This window comes from Telopea speciosissima, chromosome 1 (genome assembly GCF_018873765.1).
Source record: "Telopea speciosissima isolate NSW1024214 ecotype Mountain lineage chromosome 1, Tspe_v1, whole genome shotgun sequence".
Taxonomy (NCBI): Eukaryota; Viridiplantae; Streptophyta; class Magnoliopsida; order Proteales; family Proteaceae; genus Telopea; species Telopea speciosissima.
In genome coordinates this window covers 41,530,272-41,554,349 of record NC_057916.1, presented here as the reverse complement: position 1 = coordinate 41,554,349, position 24,078 = coordinate 41,530,272, and the positions used below count along the sequence as shown (strand labels likewise).

The window sequence follows — 24,078 nt, the reverse complement described above, 5'->3', positions numbered from 1 at the left end:
AAAGTACCAAATGACGTAAGATTTGATCAAATACCTTGTAGGCTTGCATGAATGCCTGTTTTATGTAGTACAATGAAATATGTAACTGACAATGTATCCTCCTTTTGTTCTCCTTAATTTTATTTTGGGTTTCGTCTCAAAAAAATGGTAACTCTAAACATATTGAATCCGAACTATTATCCCTGTTATCATAGCAATGAGTTGTGTAACAAACATCGCAATTCACGCTCTCAATTTCGTTATTATTATTACGGAGTGTTCTATATCAGGGAGCGGATGTGCTGAGCCACCTCCTGCTCTGTCTCTCCTCCCCACATGACATGACCTGTTTTCCCTGAGTAGAGAGACATGGAGCGGAGGGTGCTAAAACATTGTCCCTATTCTTATTATTGGGACCTCAGGAGAGACATTCAATTTCATGTTAATAACTTAGCAAAGCTGATTACTACAAGTACTCCAGAATTTGCCTAGACAAGATACATTGTCTTGAAAAATAATGAGGATAGATAAGAAACGAACTGCTTAACATGTATTAATATCAGACTTCATCAAAGAGAACACATACAGAGCTCACGAATTCAAACATATTGGATAGACCCCATCTTATTTATATGACTACAGGAAAATAGACACTTCAAATTCTTAAAAGGGAAAAATTTGAAAGTATAGAATGTTCACAGAAATTTTTGGTGTATGGAAATCAAGCAGATCCCTTGAATTTTTTTGCGATGCCAGCAAAGTACTTCCCTTGGTGGAAAGCCTGCTCCAGTTCGAGCTGGGTTGGCTGTCTAGATCCATCCCCGGCAAAAGTTCCCGAACCATATGGGCTACCACCTTTTATATTCTCCATCTCAAACATTCCAGCACCGAATGTGTAACCGATGGGTACAAAGATCATCCCATGATGAACCAGCTGAGTGATGGCTGTCAACCTGTGAAATACCCCAAATTATTGCATTTGGTTATATCTTTCTCTCTCTAATAATCATGAAAGACTTAATTCTAAAGGAACATTGAAGTAGTTTTAATAGTTATACAGAAGTTTAGATAAGGAACTTACGGAGTCGTCTCTTGTCCACCACCCTGAGATCCAGTGCTGTAGAAAATCCCTGCGGGCTTGCCTGCCAGCTGCTGTGTCCTCCATAAACCTCCGGTTGCATCCATAAATGCTTTAAATTGGGCAGACATCATCCCGAACCTAGTGGGGAAGCCAAAGAGAATTCCATCAGCCTCAGCAAGGTCATTGGGTTGAATGATGGGAACCTCGCTCTTTGGTGGAGCACTCATCTTCCCAAGGATCTCCTCTGACAGGGTCTCAGGAACCTGTTCCATGTATCCATCAAAGACAATCACATTATGCTATACAGAGCCACAGCATAGCATAAGACTTCCTCAAAGAAAAAGTTGGAATCCAGATTAGTGAGCTTCTACAGGTGATATGATTTCTGTTAATAATGAGGAAAAGATTCTAAGAAGCCAGAAAGGAAATTTGATGTTCCTATCTGTTGCCTATTATTGCATTCATGCCAGCATGATTGTTTGCATTTCTTAAGCATATTCTACACAATATTAGGTAGAAAAAGAAAAAGAATTGGCAGCTCAGCCACATGTACTCAGAGATATTCCAACTAAGTGCTTCTAGATGTCCTCCTGGAAGATAACAATTTGAAACTAAAAGCTCATTCAGACCTAGTCTTGCAGCCATCATTCACCGCAACCCAGGAATAAAGCAGCTTCTTCCTCTTACAGTGATGATCACTCATAGAGAACTCATTCAGTTTTTAGATTAGGGAGCTACAGTTAAGAACTGAAACCACAGAGTTTTCCCATCATCACTGCAGCTTTGACAGGGCACCAAATGGAAGTGAATCCCAACCTTGAATTATATTCTAGTGACAGCAAAGGCTGAACTGAATGGCGTAGGGCAGCATCGGAGCATTGGTATGAAGATCAACAGTCCTATTCTTTATTTATTATTTTTTTTCCAGCCTACAGTGTCAGGAAAGAAAGGAATGGCAATGAAGACAAGCATATACCTGCCATAGTTTGACTTCAACACCTTCGACAGATGAAGCGCCTTTTGTAATCTCTTCAGCTAGCTTCTCCACATGTCCATACATGGAATAGTACCTGCAGCAGCAATAGGATGTTTGATCTCCTTTATTCTGAGGTAAATAAATAGCATAATGCCTTTGGAAAATAGCAGAATTGCAGCAATAAGAAAATGAAAACACTCTGTTTATAGTTTCCTTCTCTAAGAGAAAAAAAAGAAAGCTAGTCTACTTAAAACCAGCATACTCTGTTTTCTTATTGGCGTTGTTCATAGAAATTAACAACTTGTAGTTCCACAATAGGAAATCGGCAGTTTTGCATAATGCATGATGTTTACATATTGTGTTGAACCTCAGATTCCTATGCTAAATTCTTGTTAGCCTCAACTAAAGCCTTTTTGTTATATAAATGTTATGGCTGCTGATCTGGCTTTCCTAAACTACATGAGCTGGACTATATAAAACCACTCAAAACTGGTTTGAGTGTCACACAGTTTTCTTGAATGTTACAGCTCCAACCACCTAGCCCTCATGCTGTGTATAAACACTGTTGGGTTCACCACAAGAAATCAGAATAGTCAGCTCATGGTCATCTCTGTGCATCAAACATTAGCAGATACTACTTCTCCCTGTTCCCTTGGGCCCGAGGGGAAGGGTTTTACCTCTTTGTTTAATTTGGACCTTGTATGTGGAGAGTGACAGTCCATATTCCGTATCAATTTTTGAGTGACACCAACAGAGGATATCTCACTACAAACAGTCAAACCCTTAAACCAACCAGTTAGACAAGGACCCCGAGGTCCAAACGCATCAAACAGAACTCTACCACTCAGAAGGGCGAATGAGCTTTCAGTAATTATTTCTGAAAGTGTCATCAAGTACTTTTCTTATTAAACTTACAATAGGAAACAACAAATTAGGACAAGAAAAATTCGGCAAAGTTGAGCCCGTAATAAAAAACATAAACTTTAGAGATATCTAAGTGTGAGGAGGAAACAATTTAAGATTTAATATAACGCTATAGCCTAGACGGAAATACTTGCGGGATAAATTAGAAATACGAAGAAAATAGAACAGTTAGAACTACAGAACTGTATGATCAATCCATAGAAGGGGCAGGAAAAGCTGCAATACAGGTTCTATCAACTGCAATTTCCAAAATGCCCGAATCTAAGCCTAGAATTTCTGCCTTCCGATTCCGATTCCTCATCAATCGGTGCCGGATGACTTTTAAGCGAGCGAAAACTTTAAAATAACGAAATGGTAAAGCGAAAAGATCAAATTTTCGACAGAAATAGACTGGAAAAAGAAAATACGCAAAAAAATCTTTTCCCCCATTATTCAGGAAACCGCAAATGAGATTTTTGAACCCCAAAAAAAAAAAATTCATATAAAGCACTAAAAAATCATCAAAAAATCAAATGATCTTTGAACCTCACAAAGAAGAACTAAAGGAAAGATCATAGGAATTGCATCGAAGAAGAATCTGTTAGTAGTAGTAGTAACTAAATGCTGCAAACAAATCGATGAAGGAAAGATCATAGATGAGCTAAGGTGATCGCTCTGAGAGAGAAAGAGAGTAGTACTTACACGATGTAAATTTTAGTCGCCATTGAAACGCGTCTTCGGAATCGAAGGTCTGGCTCTCAGGCAATAATGTAATTGGGAGCAAAAGCTTTGTGAAACAAATCGATAACTGTTAGAAGGAAACAGCTAAGCTCAAGCCCTATTTATAGTTCCCTCGCAGCTGACATTTAGAATAATTTAATCCTTTTAAATGCTCCTTTTCAATTGCGAATTTCCCAATTGGTCATAATTTCGTATAGCTGTCAGCCGCCGTCTATAATATTTCTTTGAACCAACTTCCCCCTTTTAATTTTTGTACAAAACATATATAAAGTGTTTATTTTGAAAAGGATTTTTTTTTTTTTTGGTAAATAGATTTTTTTTATTGAGATCATAAAGATTGTAATTTTACTCTTTTGTTTTTTTTTTTCCTCAAAAGATACTTAATAGAAATATTTAACCAGAGACAAAAGATAATTTTTTTAAAAATTGAAAGTTATTATTGCAGTATTTAATTCCGTTCCTATGTAAAATGATAGATTTACCATCATTGAAAAAACAATGATGATAAATCATTGGAAATAAGACAAAGATAATTAAATGAAGGAGAGAAAATCTTTTGTGGGGAAGTGCAGCACCCACATGGAGGGCGAAATGACCTCCCCACCCCATGAAAGATGTAAATCTCACCTCCATGATGCCAATGCACATGCTCTCATTGACCCTCGCACTTATGTAGGGATTGATACGCTTCCCATAAAAAATGCTGATCCTTAAAGGACGGTGTCAAGTTTTAAATACACCAATAGAGATCTCACAAAAAAAAAATTCTTATGTTGTGATGTGCTTACACTAAAAAATATTGTTGCAATAGTAATAAACGAGGAAAAGGAATTAAATTCTTATCCTTTAAAATTTTTTGCTAAAAATTATTAAAGGGAAAGTGCCCCCAAACCTATGGTGTTTCTTACTCCTTATATATATATTTTTTAATTTTTTTAAAATTTTTTTTATTTTTCTCTTAAAAAAAATTAAAAAATCACTTTGTGAGAAAATATAAAAAATATTGTAGGTTCGGAGAACCATCTCCTAAACTTAAAATAGAACAAAGCATAATTGCAATTTCAGTCTTTTAATCATTTTTTTTTTTTTTTTGGAGAGGGTTCCCCATGCTACCAATGAGGAGAAGAATCAAGATGCCACACCAATGGCTATCTTAAAAAAGGTATCATTTAGGTAGATCTCACATATTTAGGGTAAGAGAAAGAAATAATACAATAACCCATGTGAATTAGACATTACACTTTCACATTGTGGGAAAGTTTTTCCCATTATTTTTATTTGGATTTGGTGAGAAACACCTTAGCTCTCTCTCTCTTGTTTTATGCAAGTCCTACTAGTGCCTTGGGATTTTTTTTTTGTTATTTTTATTTTGTCTTTAGGAGTCAATGTCTAGTTTTGCTTGTTCAAAACCATTACTTGTTTACAAATTGAAGTGTTTATCGGTGGGCATTTTATTGGTAAAAAGAACAAAGGAACAAAAAGGTAAAGACAACATCTAGAATTTTAAAATTGTGTTAAGGGTTATAGCTCATTTAAATGACCTATAGGGTGGAGAGATTTATTGACATGTGAGTCATTCTCCATTATTTTTTTGGGAGCACAATTGAGGAAGGTTTTACTCAAAAAATTTTTAGTCATGAATTTAAAGTAGTTAGTAGCATTGGCCCTTAATGTGTTTTCGGTTACTGAGGGTGACTATAGGGATAAGGGATTGTAGGATTTTAATCCTCTACAATTCCTAAAAGTGTGTCGTCGGCAGTGTTAGGTGGAGATGTTGACACTTGATAGGTCGGACATCCAATGGTCCAAGCTCAATAGAAGTCAATGAGTTTGGACCGTTGGATGTCCAAGCTGACACTTGATAGGTTAGACATCCAATGGTCCAAGCTCAACAGAAGTCAATGAGTCTGGACCGTTGGATATCCAAACTGCCAGGTGTCGACATCTCCACCTAGCACTGCCGCACTGCATACTTATAGCGAATTGAAGAGGATTATTTTCCAGGGATTGTATTCTAATTCCAACATGGTACGATTAAAGATGGATAGAGACCTAATATTATCCAATTAGATTGATACATGTTCTATTTATTCCATATATGGTTAATAATCATATGTCTATCAATTAGAATCTAGCTACTTATTGTATATCTTCTGATTAAATTTCTATGATATTTTAATGTAAATGACTATTAAGGACCTTTTTAATGTCTTAACAAATTAAAATTGTTAAGGAAATATTGGAGAACTTAAAATCTATTTATATTATTGTTAAATAGCATTAAATGTATATTCAACATTGGGATTGAAGTTTCATTGACAACTAAAGAAATTAATGGAATCTCATCCAATAATTTAAGTTCTAAATTACACTATGGGAAAGATCTCTACTTGATGGTGTTTCCTACGCCCTCTCATAGGGCACCGTGAGATGACGCCTCTGCCTCCTGGATAGATATCCAGACGTGCTCATCCATTGACTCAGACGCTTGTGTAGAGACCATGCGACCGAGTAAAAATCTCTTGCCACTTATACTAATTACTTGTTTTAGGCAAATCAAAAGATAGTATGTTGCTTAACATGGACAAAGTTTATACTTTTTTTTTTTTTTGTTAAGTAGGTCAACCACCCTTGTTTCCCAATAATTAAAAAATCTTAGTAAAAAAAAATTTAATATTACAATTTTAATTAATTTTTATAACTCTTCCAATGTGAATATTAATATGATTCCAATAGGGTGTTTGTGTTTGGAGAAACGATTATTAATGACGTTCTATGGCATCATCAATACATCACCAAAGATAAGAACCAGATCATATTGAGTTGTAAATGAAGACCAATTTTGAAGGAGAAGGAAAGTCCAATCGGGTATTCTTCTCGAATAAGGCGAATAAAATTTTTTCTTTAATAGGTGAACACTTCTAAATTCGAACATGCATGAACGTGAAGAAGATGATAATAGTAATTTTTTCTTCTTTATCAAAAAAAGATAATAGTAATTTTTTAAGCATTCCACGGATTTTGGTTTGATTCCATCGGCATGAGGTGGTGGTAGGCTAAGGCTTTGCTTATCCAATTTCCCATCACATACGTTCTAAAATGACCACCCCACCCCGATATTAGATGCTTAGCATGTGATCCGCTCCCATTGGTCTTCATGTTGGTGCAGGGCCACGTGATCAAGTAGTGTTCTCTCCCCTAAAAATAATGGTACCAGAAAAAGAAGATCAAGTTTTCCCTAAGCCATGGTGAATAGGAATTCACTCGTTGTAGGGCTTTAGATGCACGCAAGAGGGAATTTTGGACTAAAATCTTATAGGAGATTTGTGAACCCTAGGATGGTGTGATGAACCTTCGTTGCGTGAAGGAAAACCTTTTCCAAAAAAAAAATTATAGAGAGGAGATATGTTGACAACAAATCAGGTATTGACTCTCTCTAGAATTTACTAAATCGTCCAATGCCAAAAGGCCCAAAATCATCCAAATGCGCAAAACAATTTTGAAACAAGATAAAAAGATATATTATGAGGCTTTCTAGGGGTATAAAAATTAGACCGATCTAATTGAACTGACATAAACTGATTGGACCAAATTGAAACCAATTGATTGAACTCATTATCGATGCAGTATTGGTTTTAGACATCGATAAAAGAATAAAATCAATCGGATTGATAGATAAAGAACCAACCCTTTCGACTACTACTAAGAAAACAGAAGGGGAAAAAAAAAAAAAGTGATAAAATTTAATATTTTTTTGTACATTTTCTTTTGGGCAAGAGATTGCTATCTAGTCGTGTAGCGTTTGCACCAACATAGGAAGCCAATAAGAGAATACGCAAGAGCATTTGACTGAATAGAATCATTTAGTTCACTAGAACTAAGTGGTAATTTCGTGCAATCTTGCGCCTAGCGGTCTAGGAACAGAACCACACGATAGTCAACGTTTTTTGTCCTTTTTCTTTTTATATATAAAAATCGAATTTTTATCCTCTCCTATTACAGCATGGTGCTGTAATGCATCGTGAGGCGGCTGCAGAGGCCATGTGCACCATGTGAGGTCCGCTGTGCCACATGACCTCTGTAGCGCCGCACGATGCGTTACAACACCGTGCTATAACAAGAGAGGATAACGATTCATAAAAACCGAGATCATATTGATAGAAGGCAATTAAAATAAACCGACAATGGGTTGAGTCTGGTTTTGGTTGACCGAATATCTTATTGGTTCGGTTTTAATTTGACTTGATATATGCACAAATAAAAACTGATCCAATCGGATAGAACCGACCATTGGACACGTGGACACATGTTCGGCTATCTTCCAAAATAAGGATTGGTTTAAAGTGGGGTTTTAAGTCGCCTGAGAAGATGACACTAGGTCACATGTGCCGGTAGGCCTTGTGATGGTCCGGTCTAAAAGAGGTGGGCACATCATAATAGGGATGGATGTGTGCGTTCCCTTAAACTTAAAGCGTGCTCCTCCACCTCATTCTCCTCCTCCTTCCCCTCATGGGTCCTCTCATGGTCTCACTCACTCCTTGGTCCTAAATCCTCAATTCTTTCTAAAATGTGTGTTTCACTCCTCAGTCCACACCCTTGTTTTCATCCCATTTACGCATCCTAAATTGTTGTAATTATGACCATTCCCACGTATATATACATCTAAATGATCTAAAAAAATGTCTAATAATTAAGGAGGATATGATACTATAGGTTTCTATATCCTACATCACTGATCTCCATCTGAATTTTATTGATTGTTGATTTAGGACTGTGCACGTAAGACATCTGCTAATAACTGGAAAGTCCATCCTCCCAAGTGAGTCCGGCTCAGGTTCTCGTACGAAGACGGTCCTTGGGACTTGAGAACCATCCACATGGAATCTAGAGGGGGCAGTAGATTCCATATATAGGTGGTGGCGTGGTGCTCAAGTCCCAAGGACCGTCTTCGTATGAGGACCTGAGCCACACTCCTCCCAAGTAGTTTCACAAGTAAGAACTCTATTATGTATTTCGTTTTGCATCTGTCATTTCATTCATCAACATATAATTTTAGGGATCGAAAAAGATCTCTACCCGGTGGTGTTTTCTACACCCTTTCACAAGGCACCGTGAGAAGACGCCTCTGTTCCTTGGATAGATACCCGAACGTGCTCATCCATTGGCCCAGACGCTTGTGTAGAAACCATGCAACCGTGTAGAGATCTCTTACCCATAATTTTATTCCAAACATGGATTTACATTGCCTAAATCTCTGACCTTGAGGGAGGGTTATGTATCATTCTTCAACCCCCCCCCTCTTATTTCTTTCTTTCTTAACTAATAAATCAAGACAAAATATCTCCACATTGTCAGTGTCATGCATGCATTCTCTTGTGGCGTCTCCTACCATACTTCCATTGGGTTAGTTTGAGAGGTTTCATACCACAACTGGCACCGGATATCACTTACCATTGTTATTAAAGCATCACCTTGAGGGATTAGGAATGGACAGTTGTTGGGAAGAAATACAGAAAAAAAATTTTCATCCGTATGAGTCAAAGAAAACAAATAAAATAAAAAATGAAAACAAAACAGGCAACCACAAATCAAAAGGAACATAAGATTTAATGTAGAATATGTTCCCATGTGAAAGGAAAAATCAGAGGACAATTCCGAGAATCATCCACTAAAATAAGTAAAGGACTACAATGATTCATTCTCAAGTTAATGCCCAAACTTAAGGTTCATTGCAATATTGAGAAAAGAAATAACCATCTATTTGGAGAGATGACAAGGTTACTTCACACTTTAACAAAAATACTACCAAATCACCTCTAAAAACCACAAAAAATTTCTTCCAAAATTTGGAGAACTCAAACCAAATAAGGCAAGCTGTAACTTCGGTTACTTGATTGATGTAGAGCGTGAGATATAGCAAAACAGTCTCAAGAATGACCCAAATGTAAGAGTAAACCTCTATAAAAAATCTACACTTCTTCTCCAGGATCTCCAAGAATAAACTTCTTCTTCTTAGCTTCACAAGCACTTTAGAACACTTTTTCTCTTCTCAAACCTTGCACTCTCTCTCTTCTTAGAGAAAACTCATTAATTCCCTCTCTTCTTTTTCTTGAAAGAAATCCACTACACAAAAATCTACACTTCTTCTTCTCCAAGAATTTCAAGAACAAACTTCTTCTTCTTAGGTTCACAAGCAAGTTAGAACATTTTTTTTCTTCTCAAATCTTGCACTCACTCTTTTCTTAGAGAAAACCCACTAAATCTCTCTTCTTTTTCTTAAAAGAAAATTCCACTACACATTTCACAAAATGTCTCTTTAAATTCTACAACCCACTAAGGAAAGATAGAGATCAATGTCAACTCATTGACGCTTTGACTTTACATGAGTTTTGGATCCAACTTAACTCAAAGACCCCAAAAAATCACAACATAGGGTTGGATCAACATAGTCCAACACCCAACAACAACCACACCACACCACATGAAGACGTGGACGGTCATAAAGTTGGCAATGTTTGACAGTATGCTTAACGTTTTGCATCCCCCACTAATTGCAACAAATAATTTTGGGAATGTTAGCGTATCCTACGCTAACACACCCTTTTTCTTTCTCTCTCCTTTCTATCCTTTTTGATACTCCATCAGTTCAGAGAACCCTCTCCCTATAAAATTTTCATAAATATTAATCTATCACCAGAAGGCGGACCTTGACGCAATAGTAAAATTGCTCCATTCACAAGTTCTAATAAAAAAATAGTCTCTTTATATACACTTTTTTTTTTATTATTATTAATCCCTCGCCTAAAGAGTTTTGGAGACCATTATTCTTCACCCCTTTCTCTCTTAAATATATCAATATTGTATTTGGTACGGACTGAGTTTATCCTACACATTTTAGTTATTTGACCTTTTAGTTTTTCCCCCTTTCTAAGTCCTTTATTTAAGATTAGATTAACTAAAAGAGACTAAGCTTCTTGGGTTTGGAGATGGTAGGTGCAGTTCAGTTCCTAACGGCCAGAGCCAACAGCCTAAGATAGTGACTCTTAGATGAATGATAACATTCATTCACCAAATCCTTAATCCATTTGCAGTGCTTAGCCAGGATTAATCTATCGCTTGCATTTTATATCCAAGTTTTAAAAAAGAAAGATTGATGGGACACCTCTTTCTTGGATTGAGATCATAGTTGGAAAATTAGGGCTTTTCACTCCAACTTGCTCTTTGTCAAAACTTGGTAAGTCGGGTGAGTCAAGTTTTTTTTTTTTTTTTTATTCGAAAAAAAAATGTTGGTAGTTGCATGGTTCCTTCACCCAGACATAGGAGCACACAGAATTACTATTCATTCCCCAATGAAATAAAAAATCCCATCCGGGCAAATGCTCCTTACGGGTTCTCATTGGCCCCCATGCTGGTGCAGGGGCTACACGATCAGACAGCGATCTCTTGCCCTTTTTTTTTTTTTTATATAATATCTTCCTTTTTCTCTTTATTCGAGTGAATAGAGACTGAGGTTATGATTGCATCACAATTGAGAAGAAAAAAATGGGATCAATATTGAAGACAACAACCAAAATTCTAAGGTTTTGTTTGGTTGTAGACCAAACTTATGGTCTATGAATTGTATATAGTACCAATAAAAAAAAGGCTCGATGCGTTTCACATGACTTGGTCAAAACCACCGAGACAATAAAAAGTAAAAATGAGTCGAACTTGGTCTAGACATTTCTTAAACTTAGACGAGTCTTCATAACTCGTGACTAGGTTTCATGTTTTTTGACTTGACTCGAGTGACTAATCAAAACCTGTCTTTCCAACCATGATTAAGATACTATATTAAAAATTGAAAAGGCATTTTGAGCGACAATGAGGGCTACGTCAGTAGCTCCTTTCCCTATCTCTCTCTGTTGCGGCAAGATTTGACTCGAACTCTCCTGTGGCCGAGCTGACCTGCACAAAAGAACATAAGAGGCTAAGGAGTGCTGGCCTGAGTCGGCGGAATAGCTCCGATGCCTAAGTCAGACCTCTTGCAATAGATAATCTCAAGTAGAGAAAATGAGAAGTCAAGTCCCCTTTACCTGGGCTTGGAGTTGTTATTTATAGAGCTTGGATGATAGATCGGTGTAGGCCTTTCATCGGTGCTAGACTGTTGTTCTGGTCTCCAATTTGTATAGGTGGAGGTCTTCTGATGCCGACACTTGTCATAGAGATTCATACGAAAGGCGTGACCTTGGGTCAAAGTGATTCTGTCCTTAGCTTGATTGTCGGCTCGGGTCGGCCTAGAATCTGATAGTTGTAATGAGCTAGATGGATGATCTGAGGGTCGGCTCAGGTCAGATCGGGTATGCCCGACATCTGATTGGTATGATAACTTGGATGGATAATTTGATGGTCGGCTTAGGTCAGATGGGGTCAGCCCAACATTTGACAGGTATGATGAGCTGGATGGATGATCTGAGGGTCGAGTCAGGTCAGATCGGGTCGGCCCGACATCTGACTGGTATGATGACTTGGATGGATAATTTGATGGTCGGCTTAGGTCAGATCGGGTCGGCCCAACATTTGACAGGTATGATGAGGGGGGGGGGGGGGGGAGAGAAAAAAAAAAAATTATTTTTTTTTTTTTTTTAAATATTTTTTTTTTTTTTTTATTTAATTTAATTTAAAATTTTTATTTAGTTTTTAATTAATTATAGTTTTTTTGGAGGGGGGGGGGGGGGTTGTGTTTTTTTTTTTTTTTTTTTTTTTTTTTTTTTTTTTTTTTTTTTTTTTTTTTTTTTTTTTTTTTTTTTTTTTTTTTTTTTTTTTTTTTTTTTTTTTTTTTTTTTTTTATATGGCGACATAGGGTTTTGGGAGATGTATGTGTGTGTGTATATGGATATGGATAATATTGTCAATGTATAATATTGATAAATAGGGGATTGGGATCATGCATTAAAATATGCTAATATAATGTGAAGTCGCCACCTAGGGTTAGGGCCTAGGACCCATTAAGTGTAGCCCTACCCGTTGTGAGCGGAATCGGGCTACGTGACTCCATATGGTCCGACCAAAGGTTCGGGTAAGGGGTCAGGTTACGAGTGTGGGAAGGTGTTAGGCACCCACCTCGCCCGGCCGAAGCCGGTCTCTCTGTGTTAGATGCTACATAAGGACGAATGTTCTCTCTCTTTTATTGCGGGGATGGGGGATATTATGAACTACATTCAAATGCTATGAATTGAACTAAAGCATAATAAACTACATTACATATATGCAAAATACGGACTAAAATGATGAAATATGAAAGGACTACATTGAATCAACAAAAATGCAGTAATTATACCTGTATGGTTGTATTCCCCTGGCTCAGGGGAGATAGACGAATGGACTGACGCCGATTCTTTCTCGGCAGAGTAACGGCTCTTTCAAGTGATTTGGAGAGGGGTAAACAGACAGAATAATGTCTGTAATAAAGGAGTTTTGATGGTTATCCATGCACAGACGGGATAACAATGCCAAGGAGCAAAAGCGCTCTATACTCAGAGGGACAATCGAAGGATCTGTCCGCCACAAGAAAACTTCAAGCACTCACACTCTCATGAGAGAAGGAGGAGAAATGAGGGTGAAAAGGGAGGAAAAGAGGCTAGGAATCACTTGGGGAGGGTCTCTCCACCCAATCTTCCTTGGGAAATGTGGGAGGAGACCCTCCCATTTATAGGGAGGGACCCCTTCTCTCTCCTGGCCGGATAAATCCTCCACGGTGCCGTGGGGGACTTTTCCACGGCACCGTGGGTGACGTCTGCAGGTTGATGTCACACCCCCTCATGGCGCCGTAGAAATCTAGTACACATCCCCACGGTGCCGTGGGAAGGAGTCCACGGCGCTGTGGGAGCGCAGTGCCATTTTTCCTTATTTTTGGGCTTAAAATGGGCCATTTTGTGTTCAGCATGGTTCTTGGTCTTATGGGTCAGGTATCTTGGGTCTAAAAAGAGGGAGAGTGCGTCGTCCATCGTCCATGTCCCGTTGTCATCATCGCCAATTAGGGGGTGACAAAAAATCAGTGTCTACAGTTTGCCCCTCTTTGGCCGAGGCCTGTGCCAACAGCCGAAGGGTAAAGACAAAAGACCGACTAATTTTGTCACCAAGAGCATGTACTGCTGACGCTTTGCTCAAAGGCGGCAGAGTTGCTAAAAACAGGCGGTTAATCGCGATGAAATCTTTCGATAATCCTCAAAAGAAAAACTCGGAAGAACCAAATCTTTATCTTGTGAGCATTGCTCAAACAATTTTTGAGGGTGATAAGGCACCGCTCGACCAAAGATCTAGATAAGGCACCACTCGGCCCACAAGATCAAATATGAGGGACTCCATTGGGATAGAATTTTGAGGGTGATAAGGCACCACTCAACCGAAGATCTAAATAAGGCACCACTCAGCCCCAAGATCTAGATAAGGCACCACTCAACCGAAAGTCAAACTTGGATGGTTATAAGGTGCCACTGAGCCACAACCATCAAGTTTGGAGGGTGATAAGGCACCACTACGAAGATCTAGATAAGGCACCACTCCTCAAGATCAAATTTGAGGTGATAAGGCACCACTCAACCGAAAGTCAAACTTGGATGGTTATAAGGTGCCACTCAACCAAAACCATCAAGTTTGGAGGGTGATAAGGCACCAATCGACCGAAAGTCAAACTTGGATGGTTATAAGGTGCCACTCGACCGAAACCATTAAGTTTGGAGGGTGATAAGGCAACACTCGACCGAAGCATTCAGTATTGAGGGATTTCACTAGGGATTTTTTTTTTTTTAATTTTCTTTTTCTTCTTTCCTTTCTTCTTTTTTTTTTCTTTTTTCTTTTTTCTTTCTTTATGTTCTTTCTTCTCTTTTTATTTTTAATTTTTTTTTTCTTCTCTCTTTTTTTTTTTCTTTTCTTTTTTCTTGGTCCACGACGCCGTGTGGGGTCTCGCACGGCCCCGTGCTTATACTGCACGGCCCGCGTGCACGGCTCCGTGCCGACTTCACGGCTCCATGGGCAAACCTCCACGGCACCGTGGGCCGCTGTCCCACGGGACCGTGGAGAATTCCACGGCGCCGTGGGCGCGATGGAGAGTTTATAAATAGAGGGCTCCCTCCCTCATTTCTTCACTCTCATTTCTGCTGCGAAGCTCTGCTGTTTTTGATTTTTGACTTCACTCCCTTTTTATTCACTCACATCATGTCTTTCCGCCGACGAGGATGCCAGTCTCACCGGGAGCCACTACTCGGTACTACCGCTCGCGATGCACGAGCTGCATGGTATCCTTCAGGGGTTACCTTAGCCGACACTGCCCGCCATGGTTGCCGCTCCATATGGGGCCAGGTCAGTACTCTTACTCTTTCCCTTTCAATTTATGCATTTTATTTATATTAGCTTCATACCTCACCGCATAGATTCGAGGTAACGTCCCTAGATTCTGCCCCAAGCACCTAATGGCATGCAAATCTAGGTAATGCCTCTAGATACCATCCTAGGCACCTAGTGGCACACAAATCAAAGCGATGCCATCAAACACTACCCTAAGTGTCTTTTGGCATGTAAATCTAGGTAACACCTCTAGATACCCTCCTAGGCACCTAGTGGCACGTAAATCAAAGCGAGGCCATCAAACACTACCCTGAGTGTCTTTTGGCATGCAAACCTAGGTAACACCTCTAGATGTAAGGCCATCAGACACCACCCTAAGTGTCTTCTGGCACATAAATCGAGGTAACGCCTCTAGATACCATCCTAGGCACCTAGTGGCATGCAAATCAAAGCGATGCCATCAAACACTACCCTAAGTATCATTTGGCACGCGAACCTGGGTAACACCTCTAGATACCCTCCTAGGCACCTAGTGGCATGTAAATCAAAGCGATGCCATCAAACACTACCCTAAGTATCTTTTGGCATGCAAATCTAGGTAACACCTCTAGATACCATCCTAGGCACCTAGTGGCATGCAAATCAAAGCGATGCCATCAAACACTACCCTAAGTGTCTTTTGGCATGCAAACCTAGGTAATGCCTCTAGATACCACCATAGGCACCTAGTGGCACGCAAATCAAAGCGATGCCATCAGACACTACCCTAAGTATCTTTTGGCATGTAAACCTAGGTAACACCTCTAGATACCCTCCTAGGCACCTAGTGGCACGTAAATCAAAGTGATGCCATCAAACACTACCCTAAGTATCTTTTGGCACACAAATCGAGGTAATGCCCCCTTTTTACAGTCTCTCCCTCTCTCTTTTTTTTTTACTATTTATTTAATTGTTGTCCCAATTATTTTGGCTAACCATTTGCCTTATTTTTCTTTGCAGGGCAGCCCCCTTCCTTCGCCCAAGAAGTATTGTGGGCTAGAGGCTATTTCAGAGTGGTACCGCACACTCTGCCCAGTGGTACAGTCGCGGGTAGTTCGGACCGGGCTGGGACACATCGCCTCGTCCCTAGCTCACGAGTTGGACAGTCCGACTGCGAGGGCTCTGATAGAGAGGTGGTGGCCGAGCACCCATACGTTTCACCTTCCCTTTGGTGAGGCGACGGTCACCCCCCTAGATTTCTACATGATTACGGGATTACCCTTTGGTGGGTTACCCGTGACACTGACTCCGGAGGAGAGGATTATAGCCTCGGCGGAGCCATCAGAGCGCCTGGAGTATTACAGGCAGCAGTTGGGGATTGCCGTTACAGGGAGAGAGATCCCCGCGTCGGTCCTGAGGGGTACCTGGGATGAGAGGGTCGTTACAGACCAGTCGCCGTCCGTCCTTCAGGATCAGCAGGCTCGATGCTTCCTCCTCTTCTTGCTGGCGGAGGTGATCTTTAGCGATATGATGGGTACGGTGACAGCCGATGCCGCATATGTTCGCTTCTTTGAGCACTTTGACGTGGCCGCGGGCTACGATTGGGGGGGCTCGACGTATGCCTACTTCCTGGATATGTTAGACTATCTGGTTGTGGGGTCGCCGAACCTGATCGGATGCTGCTACGTCCTATGGGTTAGTTCTCTCAACTTTGCCTTTTTCTCTTTCCTTTTTTATTTTTATCTTATTCTTATTTATTTGAGCTCATTTATGATTGTCTATTATAGATGTGGAGCTATGAGATCCTTCGGTTCCAGGTCCCTACTTTCAGACCTGGGGATGACCCCGGAACCACCTTTCCTCGGACTACGCGATGGCATAAGTCCCATTTGCTCAGGAGCGGTCGCCATAAGGACCTTGGGTCCATTCGCGGCCTCCTAAACGAGCTGCAGCCTACCGAGGTAAATTTAAAGTGGTTGTTTATCTTATTTTCTCTTTTCTTCTCTTTTTTTTTTTTTGCATTGATCTTGACTCTTACTTGACAGGCTTCTCTCCGTCCTTATTTGGGGGAGATGATTTTAGAGCCGGACATGTTTGATAGGGCCTCAGCTCTCTCCACTCGCAGGGTCCTTTTTGAGGGCCCATGGGGGTTTGCCTTTTACTTGGGAGAGCGAGTGTCCCTGCAGTGGTCTGAGGCTCGCTTGGTGCCCTGCCCTCCTCCTGCTCGGGTCCATCAGCCAGCCTTGATGGATCGGGATGAGATCGGGCACTGGAGGGTTGGTGAGCCTGCGACTGGGCTGGTGCTAGCCGAGACGGACTATACCGACTTCCTTCTCCGAGAGACAGTCTGCGTCCCCCTCACCCGCGAGGGACCTCAGGTAAGATCTTCTCCATTTTTCCCTCTTCTCCTCAGATTGTTAATCTAGCTTTTATTCTGATGTGTTTCTTTTCTTGACAGTTTCCAGGTCGCCCCATGATTCCAGGGGTCTATGGTGGTGGGAGCTCTTCTCGCGCCTCCCGAGTAGGGGAGGTGGAGTCAGGTGTTGGGCCTTCTGGAGAGGTTCCAGCCCTACGGATTGCTGGTCCAGATGACCACATTCCAGGGTATCGTTCGTGGTTTATTCGCCACCACGAGCCTGGGATGGTTGAGGTCATCTTACCACCTCCTCGGGCTGCAGACACGGACCTAGGCCTCCCTCTTCCTTATGATGGGGTAAGCACATCCAACTTTCCTAACTTCATCCGTTATTTTTCAAATTCTTGACATCTTGGATGATTATCATGTTTAGGTGGATGCGAGCCGATACGCCGACATGAGGCGCATGATGGTAATGCTTCGTCTCTTCCCCCCCCCCCTCTTTTCTTTTTTTTTCTTATTTCAATTTTTTATTATTATTATTTTTTTCTTGCTTATCTTTTGATTTTCCTCTCTCTCTCTTCTCTTTTTTTTTTTTCTTTTTTTTTTAGAGGGTTGAGCTCGACCATTGTCGGAGAGAGATTGAGAGACTCAGGCTTGCAAATGATCAGCTGTAGCTCAACCTTACGCGGGTTGAGATCGAGAGGGATGCCCTGATAGCATCCCAAAGCGGAGAGGGGGAAGGCTTGGATGTTGACGATTACTCCCCTGAGTCATGACCGCTCCTCTTTTTTTTTTTTTTTTTGAAGTATTGTTACAACTATGTACATTTACTCTCCTTCCCCTCTTCTTTTTTTTTGTTTATACATTTTGGTATGGATACTGGTGCAATTTTTATGTACACTTTTCTTCTTCCTTTTTTGTACACATAAACGAATTGTTTATGAATTCATTGGATATTTCTTTCTTTGAAATGCACATGAGACTCCATCCCTTTCCTTAGAAGCACAAATTCCATTGGTAAATGGTTTCATTACATGAGAAAGGACAGAGAAATTGAAAAAGGACAGACAAACAAGTAAAGATAGGAACATCAAATTGATATCACTTATTTGTAACATTTTTCGGATAATAGAATCACCACTTTTTGTGTCACATCTCTGGGATTCTGAAATTCTCCATCTTAGGTTGTTCCTGCCTTGGAGATACTAAGGAAGGGATATAAAAACTGGTGTGAGTTAAACCCATGAATCTCACATAATTGTACCCTGATGTTTCTGATTTTTCTATCTCGGCCTTCATCCAAGGGCAATTCCATTGGATTTCTTGGACATCTCTCTCCTCCAAATATTTCTTCCAGTCTTGGACCTTGTGGAATTCTGACTTTTCCCTTTGTATTTGATAATGCATAGGCCGGAGGTGAGGACACGGAATTGGCGTGACCAATTTTAGTTTTTCCATCAACCACATTTGGAACACCGCCGGAGATCCATGAAGGAAGTCTGTTCCGTATTTCTGAGACTGACTCATGGTATCAAACCCTTTGAATGTTTCTGCTAAAATGGTAGGAGCGATGTCGCATCCTTCTTCAATTTGCCTAACCACTTCTGCAATTATTGGAGACATGCCTTTTCCCGGAGATGCTAACAAGTACCTCCCAATCATACAGAATAAGTACGCCCACTTTCTGCGTTGGATCTGTCTTTCTTCTTCAAATCCATTGTTGTTGAAGATCTTCACAACTTTCAACGCATCCACCTTGTCATAATTGAGAACTTGCTTTAACTCCTTCTTATTCATGGCAAAGAAATCTCCCAAATTTTTGAAAAGCTGTTCTTTCTTCATAGTTGGGAGGAACAACTTTCCTCGAGGGGGTGACATCATGCAAGCCCGAAATTCTTCAATGGTCGGAGCCAGCCAGACTTTTTTGAAGCGAAACGCATGCAATTGGGGGTTCCAGCACTTCGACACTTCCCTTAGTAAATCATGATGGAGCTTGAAGCAACCGATTCTTCCTAATACTGTCAGATGGTGATCCTCTAGAAGTGTAGGCTCGTCCACATTCATCCAGAGAGTCCACTGACGCAACTGTTCATCGAGTCCTTCTTTCTTTGGTCCCCTCATACTACCTGCATCAAGGATTGGGTTAGCATTTTGTGACACAGAATGAATAAATCCTTTGTTAATAACCAGCTCTAGATGACTTTACTCCTAAGCTAGGTCAAGGAATAGAAGGCCAAATGGCGAGATTTACTCATATGTGCAAGGGACGTCGGCTGGCAGAATTTATGGGAGGAAACCAATACAATGCCCTCTCTTTTTTTTTTTTTTTTTTTTTTGAGACCGTACTCGAATACAACGAGTTGCCTACGTATCCTTTTGAAGGAATCAGGTCAGACGTAGTTCAAATTGCTTCACATATCTCAGATAAAATACTTCTTTAGCTGGTCCATATTGACCAATCCCCGAAGATCTTCTCCGTCAAGATCAGAGAGTTGGACCGCCTGTCCTGGCAATATGGTCTTGACTTTGTAGGGTCTACTCCAATTGGGTCAGAACTTTCCTCTTGGGTCGTGGATTGGAGCTCGCTGCTCTCTAAGGACCAAATCTCCCTCTTCAATGCTTTGAGTACGGACACCCTTATTGAATGCCCTAGCCATTCTTTGCTGATATTTCTTGAGATTGTCCATGGCCTTCATCCTTTTCTCATCCAGGAGATTGAGCTCTTCGTATCTGGCCCTTACCCATTCCCCTTCTGGCAATTGACTATCGAGTAAGACTCGAAGAGAAGGGACCTGAATTTCTACCGGCAATACGGCTTCCATCCCATATACCAGAGAATACGGGGTAGCTCCGGTAGAGGTCCGGATGGATGTCCGGTATGCCCATAAGGCTAGTGGAAGTTTCTCTGCCCAGTCATTGTGTGTATCTGCCATCTTTTGCAATATGACCTTCATATTCTTGTTGGCTGCTTCTACTGCTCCATTAGTCTGTGGCCGGTAAGTAGTAGACTTATGCCTCTTAATGCCAAATTGGTTACAGAGTTCTTCCACTTTTCCCCTGAAATGCAGGCCTTGATCTAAAATCAACTGTTGCGGCACACCGTATCTGCAGATGAGATTCTCTTTTATGAATTTTGCCACCTTGGCGGAAGTTAAAACTGCATAAGATTGAGCCTCCACCCATTTTGTGAAATAGTCGATGGCGACTAACACGAATTGATGTCCATTTGAAGCCTTTGGAGTTATTTTACCAACTACATCAATTCCCCAGGTAGAAAATGGCCAAGGGGCATTTAATGAGTGCAACTCTGTCGGAGGAATATGAATGATGTTGGCAAATATCTGGCATTTATGACATCGCCTTACGAAGGCAGCACACTCAGCTTCCATAGTGACCCAATAGTATCCCATCCTGAGAATTTTCTTGGCCAGCATCCTTGCATTCATGTGTGGTCCACATATTCCTTGATGGATTTCTTCCATAATGATTTGAGCCTGATCCTCATCTACACATAATAGTTGGATACCATCATAAGACCTCTTATACAACAAGTTTCCTTGGAGGATGAATTGAGTAGCATATTTTTCGTAAATGCCTCTTCTCTCTTTCTGAAAACTCTTCAGGATATCTCCTTTCCTTGATGTAGTCGATCACTGGAGCATACCAAGGCCTTCCATCCTCGGTGAGTGTATTGACTGGTTCTCCATATGCTGGGCGGGTCCTTCTTTCTATTAGGAAGGGCTGGATCTTGTCCCGAGTATCACATTCTACCATGGACGCCAAAGTGGCTAAAGCATCGGCAAACCGATTGCTATCCCTGGGTAGATACTCAAAAGAAACTTCCTTGAAGCATTGCGTCAGTTGTTCCAGATAAACTTGGTAGGGCTTCAGCTTCTCATCCTTAGTCTTCCACTTTCCTTGTGTTTGACAGATCACAACAGAGGAATCTCCGTAAACTTTAATTTTGTCAACTCCTACAGACAGAGCCATTTCTAACCCAATAGCACAAGCTTCATACTCTGCTATGTTATTGGTACAACTAAATTCCAATCTAAAGGCCATCGGCAAGTAAAAATCCTCTGGAGTTATCAATAATACCCCTGCGCCAAATCCTTTTTGATTGGCGGCTCCATCAAAGTACAATTGCCACCCTCTAGTTGGTTCGGCTTCTATGGAGTGCAAATCTTCATCTGGGAAGAGGTCCTCTGTTGCTCGGGAATCATCCTCTGAGGGAAATGCTGCTAGATGGTCGGAGATTGCCCGCCCTTTCACAGACTTTTGACTGACATAAGTTATGTCAAATTCTGATAATAACAACAACCACCTAGCCATTCTCCCTGTCAATGCTGGTTTCTCGAAGAGGTACTTAATTGGATCCATTCGAGAGATCAACCTGACGGGATGTGACACCATGTAGTGCCTCAGGCGCTTAGTTACCCAAACCAGAGATGTACATGTCTTCTCTACTGGAGCATATCGAGTTTCATACTCGAGGAATTTCCTGCTTACATAGTAGATTGCATGCTCTTCTCCATCCACCTTGCCAACTTGGGCCATCATTGATCCGACCGCTGTTTCTCCTACTGACAAATATAGGAGCAAAGGTTCACCGAACACTGGAGGGACAAGTATAGGAGGAGAAAGTAGATACTCTTTGATTTTCATAAAGGCATCTTGGCATTTCTCGTTCCATTCTTTTGGCTCTTTCTTCCTTAGGAGTTTGAAGATAGGTTCACAAGTGGATGTCAACCGAGATATGAATCTGCTGATGTACTGGATGCGGCCCAAAAACCCTCGTACCTCTTTTTCTGTCCGGGGTGGTGGCATTTTCGTGATGGCTTTTATCTTGTCAGGGTCCACTTCTATCCCTCTTTCACTGACAAGAAATCCCAGTAATTTTCCTGCTTTGGCCCCAAACACACACTTCTGAGGGTTCAGCCTTAGCTTGTATTCTTTGATTCTTTCAAAAAACTTTCTGAGAGCTACAAAATGGCCTTGTCGGTCAATAGATTTGACTATCATATCATCGACATATACCTCTACTTCTTTGTGTATCATGTCGTGTAGGATAGCCGTGGCCGCTCTTTGATATGTTGCCCCAGCATTTTTCAACCCAAAAGGCATTACTTTGTAACAAAATGTGCCCCAGGGTGTGGTGAAGGCAGTTTTCTCCCTGTCCTTTGGGCACATACTAATTTGGTTATATCCTGAGAAACCATCCATGAAGGACAGTAGAGCATGGCCTGCAGTGTTGTCTACCAAAATGTCAATGTGGGGTAACGAAAAATCATCCTTCGGGCTGACCCTGTTTAGGTCACGAAAATCCACACACATTCTGACCTTCCCATCTTTCTTAGGGACTGAGACAATATTGGACAACCATTGAGGGTACTGGGTTACTTGGAGAAATCCTGCATTCCATTGTTTGATGACTTCTTCCCTGATCTTCTCACTCCATTCCGGCCGCATCCTTCTTAACTTCTGCTTGACTGGGCGAGCCTCCGGATATGTTGGTAGTTCATGTTGCACAATCTTTGGATCGATGCCGGGCATATCCTTGTAGGACCAGGCGAAGACTTCCTCAAATTCCTTGAGGAGAGAGATCATTTGGGATGTTTCATCATTGTTGAGAGAAGCACTAATTTTGATCATTCGAGGGCATTGATCGGTCCCTATATTTACGGGGTGGGTGTCCTCTCGGACGGGTTGAGCTCTTCTTTGTTCTAATTGTTCTAACAGATTACGATGTTCTAAGACATTATCATCATCAGAAGAATAGGAAGAAGAAGAAGAAACATACTCAGAATCAGCAATTTCATTCATGATAAGGGGAAGAGTACAGACAGACTCAATGGACTGGACATTTCCACCGGACTCAGATACAGACTCAGAGACAGACTTAGACAGGACTATGCTAGAGCTGGTTACAACTTCAGACTTATCGATATGGAAATCTTCCATCATTCTTGCCCAATTTGCTATGGATCCTTGGAGAGGTTGTATGAGAAGATGTGGTGCTGGTCCTTCTTCCTCTTCTTCAATGATCACCGCCACTTCGAACAGCTCGTCGATCCCATGATCTCCTTGAGCTTCTTTCTTGCTGGCTTGATCCAATTCCATGGCTATCTAGTCCACTTCATCTCCGAAGAATATTTTGAGGCCTGGCAGACGTTTGCCCTGCTCTTGATCGAACCATGGTTCTTGGTTTTCACAGTAAGGGAAGTCTTCTCCCTCTTTCATGAAGTATCCATTTAGAGTCTTGAAGTATGGCTCACCATTTGTCGCACTATTCTTCTGTCCAGTGGCTTTCTTCCTTGGGTTCTTCAGGTTAAACCCTAATCCACAACGGTTGCCATTGGCTGGTATCTCTGGGAATGCCGGTACCCCCTGTTGGTTTTTTCCCAATCCTAATCCAGGGAAATATTTCATCTTTTTCATAATCTTTACAGAGGCCTCGCTCCACATTGTCAGGAATTTCCCTAGACTCTGGTCTTCTTCACTTGCAGAGGTAGTACAAATGTGGCCGATTTCAAACCCACCCAGCTGCACTTCCTGCGAGGATGAACCACCTACTTCAATGTTGGCCAAAGTGTGTACCATTTCTGGGTCTCCAAAGATGGTAATTACTTTCTGGTCATATATGAACTTCAACTTTTGATGAAGACTTGATGCTAGGGCTCCCGTTGAATGTAGCCATGGTCTTCCAAGCAACATATTGAAGGATGCTTGAATGTC

General features: G+C 41.0%; 1 protein-coding gene across 1 annotated transcript; it reads right to left on the bottom strand.

Moving 5' to 3' along the window:
- Nucleotides 1-389: 389 nt before the first annotated feature.
- On the bottom strand, nucleotides 390-3,762 carry LOC122644096 (NAD(P)H dehydrogenase (quinone) FQR1). Its single transcript, XM_043837700.1, has 4 exons — nucleotides 3,642-3,762; nucleotides 2,037-2,130; nucleotides 1,061-1,323; nucleotides 390-932 (listed from the first exon to the last, which is right to left on the bottom strand). Exons 1-4 carry the CDS (start codon nucleotides 3,662-3,664, stop codon nucleotides 701-703), a joined length of 612 nt encoding a protein of 203 aa, XP_043693635.1. The 5' UTR covers nucleotides 3,665-3,762; the 3' UTR covers nucleotides 390-700.
- Between the last annotated feature and the right edge of the window lie 20,316 nt (nucleotides 3,763-24,078).